The 8,687-nt window shown below is 34.1% G+C and overlaps 1 protein-coding gene across 3 annotated transcripts in view; it reads left to right on the top strand.

Moving 5' to 3' along the window:
* Window positions 1–5,591: 5,591 nt before the first annotated feature.
* The window catches only part of LOC123546140 (F-box/WD repeat-containing protein 1A-like), a 45,624-nt gene continuing 42,528 nt past the window's right edge, over window positions 5,592–8,687 (top strand). For all 3 annotated transcript variants that reach the window (XM_053551218.1, XM_053551219.1, XM_053551217.1), the window contains exon 1: window positions 5,592–5,751. In XM_053551218.1, the coding sequence (XP_053407193.1) occupies window positions 5,686–5,751 (66 nt within the window). In that variant the 5' untranslated portion in view covers window positions 5,592–5,685. The remainder of the gene's footprint in view (window positions 5,752–8,687) is intronic.

The following is an 8,687-nucleotide window of genomic DNA, read 5'->3' as shown; positions in this document are numbered from 1 at the left end:
TTGCTATCATTACGTACAAGTAACACTACTGTTAACTCCAAATTAATTTCCATTTATAGTTTATATGTAGTACACATAATGCTTGGTACACATGATAAGTAGCCCAAAGTAGTACACATAATACCTGGTACACATTGACCAAAAGAGCCTGCATTTATATATTTATCCGTATTGATACAGAACGTTGATGCGTCTTTGATCTCTTTTTATCTCACACAACTAGTTTGTCAATAAAATTTATTAGATTACTGGAAGCATACGCAACAAAAACAAGAGGAAACTCGGTTTGATTGAATCTGTTCATAAGAGGTATTGAAATGTGCAACACCCCGTGCCACCATAGCAATGCCTTAAGCAGAACTCTATAATCCATAAATATTGAATGGACCCCATGATCCAAAAGGAGGAAATATTCCAACACTGAGTTCAAGTGCGTGAGACTTTATACAGCCACCGCACAGCACTAAAAAAGGGTAACCCATAAATTTTAGGCAAAAAATAATTTTTATCAAAAAGCCATAAAAAATGAATACTCTGAAAGTGACTAGCGGTACAAATTTATTGACATAAGATTTTTGTTAGATATTCTTATAGATACCCGAACATATTATGCAGATGGTAGTAAACCGTTGCAACGCTATTAAAATAATGCAGAAAATTACATTCTTCTCTTTTGTTTTTATCTAACTTTCATTTTCATCCATTCATCAGTTTTCAGTGTCTCTAAATTATATTCTGGTACTTATAACATATGTAAATGTTGAGTTCTGCTTAGCCTGTGGCTAGAGAGCGTGGACGGCAGCATTCATTTCTACTAACGTCCATGAACAGGCTCAATAAAGCCGAACCTGCAACATTTTCGTTGATGTCGTGTTGGGTATATATATATTCTGCTATAGGAAATTCAGTATTCTTATATCCGTATAGTACTTAACTTGTTACCTGTTATTCACATGTGACATGTATTAAGTATACTTACAATTGATTTAGGTATACTTAAAAACACTATACGTTTCTCCGCAATTCAACGTAACGTAACTTCATGACGTCACATCTGTTGTTTTATTATGTATTTATCTTGATAAAGGCATAAGCGCTGAAACGTTGGTAAAAGATAAATATTTACGTGTTGTTGTTGAATTTTACCATCGTATTCATTTGTTACGAGAATTGAGCGGCAAAAGTTCTTACGTCTGTCTGTCTGTCTGTCTAGCAATCTATCTTCGATGGTTGTTTAGCCTCTTTTTGGTATTATCATCAGACGTGCAGCCAGTGCAAGAGAAAGATTTTCACAAAAGTATTGACAGTGAGATGTCAAAGTGAGAAAGTGAGAGTGAAAACAGATAGACAGCTATGTTACTAGCAAAGAGTCTGACCTGGAATTTACATAAGAAGGTAGGTCACAAGTATATAGAAGACAGAGGCGAGCCGAAGGATAGACCCTTGTGGCACACCAGATGTTACAGGTTCTGTCTATCAAGAATGGGCCAATCCAGCCAAGAACTATTTATTTATTTTGTTGGGTTTAACGTCGCACCGACACAATTATAGGTCATATGGCGACTTTCCAGAATGCAGCCTCAGAAACCATACTCATTAAGTTTACACAAAGTAATTTAGTGTGTCTAACTACATCAAAGATCTTTCTAAATTCAAGGCAAATAAGATCTTACTAACGGCTTGAAACAATTGTGTGCCGTCACGGACAATATAAATTCACGAAGCTGAAAGTTGCAACCATGACAACAAATTGGCATCTAATTTATTTAGAGATGTCTTTCTTTCCATAATGGTCTATGGTGCTTCTTTAAAACGCTAAAATGCATTGAATACTACCATAACGTAACTGACGCATATATATTAAAGTTAGTTGGATTTATCTTAGCTAGGCCAATCTCTGATTAACACCTCCAGGACCTATAATATACAGTTATTCACTTATGTTTAGGTCAATATGTGTTTTTTCGGACCTGTTAAAATGATATTGACTGAGGACGCAGTCCGAGGTCAATACCATTTTTACAGGTCCCTAAAAGCACATATTGATCGAAACATAAGTCTATAATTGTTATATTATATGCCCTTCTCAAATGCATTCCTTTGACTGGCCCATATTTCATACATATAAGAAAAAGTGATATCACAAGAGTCATTATCACTTTCGCAGGTCAATATCCCTTTTTGCGTACCCGCTCGTGCATTCATTTCGACCAATCAAATGAGTGCATTTGAGAAGGGTATATACGGTCAGTGTAAACACCCGGGACATCCCGGGATACATTAATTTTTAAAGAAAACTATGGATTCAATTGTTAAATTGTAGATTTTACCCTTGTAAACAGTAAATGGAGCATGTTTATATGTGTACCAAAAAGCAGAGTCATAACAAGAACCCCGGGACGCTAGCGTGCGAGAGTTACATGTACAGTTGCAAAAAAGTTAGAGACATCCGTTCACAGTAGATTACGGTGGTTGTTAAAAGTAATAGAAAGCAAAAAAAAAAAATGTCAGAAAATATTGCTCAGATGTGATTGATCATTTTTAACGGCTTGTTAAATTCACAAACTTGGCGGCTTACTAGTTAATTAATTTGTCAATGTTCGTTGTTTGTATCTATTTTCCTAATATTAACATGTCATGATATTGGTGTAAGCTGTGAAGTTTTAGTAAATCATGCCTAATTTGATAAGTATATATATATAGTGAAGACCACATTTACCAACATTACTATCACGAATTCCATTAAATATACATCATTTCTAAGAAAACTATATCATGGCTTTTGCAGTAATAGGAGACAGTTTCATATCTAGGCTCGAAGATTACGTGAGAAAAGAAGAGGTCGTAAGCTTATTTAGGCGTTCCCGGAATGTCAACCAACAGGAAATTTTAAGCAGCTTTTCAGAGAATGAAGGTCTTTAAACCAAGGTAAAGTGTGCTTGCGGTCTGTTACTGTAAGGATGTAGTGTGCAACAATGCTCATGACTGCGCATGCTTTTTGCATGCATTTATTTTCATTAAAAAGACTCATTACGGTTCTAATTTACTCTACTATATTTTATCCTTCTCTTATAATTGAAAAAAATAATGAATATTCGTTACGTAATGAAATTTAAAGATTCTTTATTTTATATTTTAAGATACGTTCTTCTCAATGTGGGCGGTAATGATCTGAGATGGGACTGCGACATTTACAGTGTATTTACAGATATCGTGCAATGCGTGGACAGAATATTAAACTAATGTGAAGATGTCAGGGGAATTTGGGTATGCAGCATTGTCGAGAGAGGGAAATTTCCATCCTGGAACGGACTTACAAGACCATCTTTCAACCGCATGAGAAGGGAATTAAATAAATTGCTGAAGCAACACTTTGAAGGATTGTTTGTTGATGTACAGAAAAGTGTAAAGTATCCTAAACATCGTGAGAATGACTTGGTACACCTGAGATATGGTATTGAACTGAAATTGTTGGCTGACATTGTAGTGAGGTATTTTAGGCCTTACAGGTAAAACAGATCAAATTGTGTGTATATCTTTCATTATTTCATTATTATATGTTCTTGATTCGTGTTTATTTTATAATAATGAAAAGACGATGAATTACATATAAAGGTTTATCTTTATTCATTTTATACTCAGATACAATAATGGTCAAGGCATTTTTATAGATTACTCCTTCCCATTAATTGCTGCAATCTATGGAGTCACTGATAACATTTTCACGTCTTTGATATGCCGCGGCCGAGGATCGATCACATGTCCTCCCGCACTCGAATTACTGTTATCGAAACGATGGATCAGGTGTCCCGGGGCTTGTGTTATGTTTGGATACACCTATAAATATGGGAAAAAAGAGAAATTTATTCAAAGCTTTCAATAGATATAAAGGTATAGAACTGAACGGAGAGATCGTGTTTGTACACAAATCCGTTGTATATTCTATTTTTAGAACTGATAAGACAAAGATCGGGTGGGCAGACGCCTAGCGTCCATGTTTTTTTTTGTTAACAGTAATGTTTTTCTAACGGCTTAAACTTTCTTAAAACACAAATGATATCAATAGTTTTTTGATCAATGGAAAGGATATAAAATAAGCAATTTGTTGATAACTTTTAGTTATTATTTTGTTATAAAATGGATTAATTATGAACGCTTAACTTACAGCGTTTTTTCTAAAAGTTTGGATCAACGCTACGCCGCTATTAAAATCATATGTCATTTAAAACGGTTATTCATTTTCAAAAGATATTTGAATAAAAAAATATGAAAATCGTAAGCATTTTAAAACTTTTTGAATTTTTAAAATCCATAAATGAAGGAAAAAGTTATTAAAAATTGAAAATTCCGATCCCATACACAGATGATGTAAAAACATTTTGTTTTGCCCACCACCAGTTAAACAGGTGCTGATGCGTGACGTCAGGGCGATCTATCCTATACGTGAAGAATAATCAAGCGTCCCGGTGTTCGTATTATGAGTTACACCTGTAATCATGCTCGACTTACTGTTTACACGCATAAAATCTACAATTTAACAATTAAGTTAATGGTTTTCTAAAGTAATTAATGTAACCCGGGGTGTCCCGGGGTGTCCCGGGGTATCCCGGGGTGTCCCGGGGTGTTTACACCGACCCGGGTATGTATACTTTATCATGACATCATCGTACATCAGGGGTTCTAACTGGTCAATCAGAGAGCTACATCTTCGAGTACCTGCCAGTTTCCACTTGGGTATAACAAAGTATATTTACAATGAACATATAGTGACTTTAGAAATAAATATCACACTATTTTAGACATCAAATTAAGATATTGGTTTTTATATCTCTAAATATTTTCCCTCGCAGCCCTGGTACTGCATTCTCATCCATCAGAGGTTCGTCAAAATCCTGAGAAGAACTGAGAAATGTGATACTGGCACTGGTACAGATTTGACTTTTATTGGGGAAAGATACATGCAATCACGGTAGATGCAAATAGTCAGGGTTTTTTGTTGTTGTTTTTCGCTCTGAAAAAAAAATCATGTCAGCTCGAAATTGTGCAAATATGCATTATTACGGTAGATGTTTGTAGTTTTATATTCTGGTTATATCAGAACTACTATTTCAACCCATTTTAATTCCATATGACTCGTTTACTTGTGGGTGCAGTTATATAATTATTACACTATATACACATACCAGCATGTATATTGTTGCAACAGAATTTTTTTTTAAATTGTGACTTGTAACAGTCGTGAAATTTATTTATTTATTTATCAGCTGTGGTAAAGTCCACATTTAGTCTGTTACACTGATATTAGCGAATACAGAGTCGTAATATGTAGTATAAACGCGTGAAAGAGTCCAGTCCACATTATCATTCTTAAAAACAGTACTGAACCTTACTGAACACGGTTCACAAGTACCCGGTAGCCGTGCATTATCTTGTTGTTTTTTTTCTTTCTAAATTATTTTTTCAGTACATAGCACTAAAATATTATGAAGCATTTCTGACACATAAGGATGCAAGTCATAATTATGTAGGCATTTAGAATGGTTGAATATTTAAGGAAGAAAAATGTAGGATATCGCACCTGGCATGACGTCACAGATATTTCCTCCATGACAGATGAAAAGGAACCAACAAATTGGGTGAACAAATATGATAATAATTTAGCGTAAGAGGATTAACAATTCCAATATGACATCAATGGAAAGTGAGATGGAGACGTGTTCTTCATCTGTTGAGCGATTAGATATCAAAAAGGTATTAGAAAATGAAATTTGATAACTTTTCTTTCTGTTAAACGACGCTAAATCCTGTTTTGGCTTTGTCACGACCGGGTCGGGTGTGTTGTTCCTCTTTCTTATTGACGATCATGTATTTATGTGCATTGTCAGTCACAGGAGTGAACTGAATGATGATTCTATAATGGCATGATTATAACAGAGTTAATAGTTGATTTGCTGCAGAAATTTTAAGGTGAAAACAGCTTTTTTCTGTTTATCCATCTGTAACTTTTTCTTTTTGAGAGAGCACCCAATGTAGTGAGTCCAACTAATTTGATGCGATCCAAGGAAATATTGAGTTATTATTCATATGGGCAATATCTCCACTTGCGTCAAACACACGAATCACCAATATTGAAGTATTTTTCTTATGAGCAATATCTCCACTTGTATCAAACACTCGAATCACCAAAAATATTATAGAGTAAATCCGGCTTTTATCAGACACCATCATTTACCGGACACGGTTTGTTTTAAGACAATGGTGAAAACACGCATGGTATATCACACTTGACGATAGTTTTATCCGTTCACCCGATTTAAACTTGTTGCCAAAACAAACTCGTCCCATGTTACATGTTTAATGTTAAGATTTTTTTAAAAGTTAAAAGTTTTGATTGGTTTACTACGATGATAACGATGATGTCACTTCCTTTCTGACATCATAGGCCATACTTGAAAACACGCCAAACTTTGGTATCAACACTTACATCTATAAAACATAAATTCTAAATTGATAACTGTTATAAATTTATTTCCAAATGATAAAGTATATATTAATTTTGTGTAATTTAATGTACATATGAAAGATAGATGTAAAAAATTAGTTACATTAAAAAAAAATAAATCTGTCCGATACTACCCGCTGCCTAAAGTCTCACATTTCCTGCTATAGGGTAGGATTGGACATTCTTAAAAAAAGACTTTGATCTTAAAAATAACTGGAAATTAATTCGTGTTTACAACTTGTAAAATTATTTAAAACAAATATATGCCGATTTAAGATGTTATATTTATTTATAATATATAGGAACTAATAAATATGATAATTATATAGGCCTTAAATGGCGGAATATTTGAATTATTCTTGTGATTTAACCTACAATGGTCATGATATCCTTTTTAAAGGAACAAATAAAGCAGCCTTTGCATGTATATTTCTTTGTATTTTATAAAACTAACGAAAACAATAGTATCCAATCTACTGTAGACTTCAATTTCCTTCTTAAAAATCTCTATTGAAACGAACTCGTTAATTTTACAGATGATGCCTCATAAAAGTAACTTTTAGGCATTAGGTGCCAATATGATCAAAAAGATCTGGAAAGAGCTGTGACTTTGGTTAAGTCTAAACAAATGTCCATTTGTGGGGCATCAAAGGAATTTTCAATTCCAAAATCCACGATAGCAGATCGTATATCAGGGAGGGTCACCAAGAGATTGACTCCTGGAAAACAACCTGTAACATCCTGAAAACAACTCCTTGGAAGTTTTGAAGGTTATATTGCCTGTCATAATTATTAAACAATCTGACCATCAAATTATTTTGACTACCAACGTAGTTAATAGAACTGGTCTTTCTTGTATTATTGTAACATTGGAGAGATGTGGGCAGTCAAAGTGTACAATATTGAACCATTTCTGTTTTTCCAACAAACCCTAATTTATATCAAGACTTAGCCTTACATTTTGAGAAAAAAAATGGAACAACACCAAATCATATAAAACATGTATATTACTCTACAGAACAACTATCAGTTTACTGATATATGTACATTGAATTCCGGAAAAGGGCTGTATAAAGGGGCCGCACTTGTACACAGTTTAGCGTCTTTAAAAAGTTTAAAACTCATCATTTTCAAAGAACTGTTACAATTTACATATAAATCTTCGTTTCAATGCATTTGCAATAATGTCCCAGTGCTGAAATTCCACATACAATGTAACTAGGTTGAACGTAGTTTGGGTATTGTTAATTTCTATTTCTTTATAAATGGTATTCTTTTTTAAAGGGGGACAACTTTTTGAGAATATTTTAAGTATCCATCGTGCGGGAGAGTACGTCAGAACATGTAATGGTTAGGTAGATTGTTGGTAAAGATGTTGTTCATTTGTCAAATATTTCTGTGTTTTGAAGATATACTCCTAAACCTTAACTATTATAAAGCCAAATCATAAAGACTACAGTAGGTCAAGATTCTGGTTGTTTTGTTTAAAAGACCAGAAGTTTTAACAGGAATAGTTGGCAATGCCTGTTCTACAGGAAAGCCTTACCATGGTTGTTTATTATGACATTTTCATTAAATGTGTCAAAGTTATTTGCTGTTAACTGGCTTTAAGAATGAAGGCAAATCTTACAAAAATTAATGTAAAAACATTATGTGAAAGTGACAGCACACCATTTTAATTCATGACAACTATGAAGATCTGTTGAAATGTTCAGAATATAAAATTTGTGCAGTTTTTGCATTATATAAATAATTCAGATGCACATCTTGCAATAAATGTACTTTCCTTCTTAATTACATGCATTCTCTATGGATATAAAACTTAGTTTACCAACATTATCATGGTTTAACACTAACAGTGTCCCGGGTGCACGAGGATCCCACCGAGGAACTCCCACTTCTTTTGGCTGGGGATTCCTCCTGGATACCTTTTTAGCTTGACTATTCGAAGAATAGGGGAGCTATCCTACTCACCCTGGCGTCTGCGTGAGCATCACACAAATTTTAAGTTTGCGTACCACCCCAAATATTTTCAAAGTCCATTGAGATATTGCTTTCATATTTTGCATACTTGTTTAACATCATAACCCCAGTCTGTAAAATGGAGGAGGCAACTCTATCAAACATTTTGACTGAATTATGGCCCCTTTTCGACCTGGAACAAATGTTAAAGTTTGGGTACCAC

The sequence above is a fragment of the Mercenaria mercenaria genome, chromosome 9 (assembly GCF_021730395.1).
Source record: "Mercenaria mercenaria strain notata chromosome 9, MADL_Memer_1, whole genome shotgun sequence".
NCBI lineage: Eukaryota > Metazoa > Mollusca > Bivalvia > Venerida > Veneridae > Mercenaria > Mercenaria mercenaria.
Note: the sequence above shows the minus strand (reverse complement) of the source record. Positions and strands in the feature narration are given on the sequence as shown.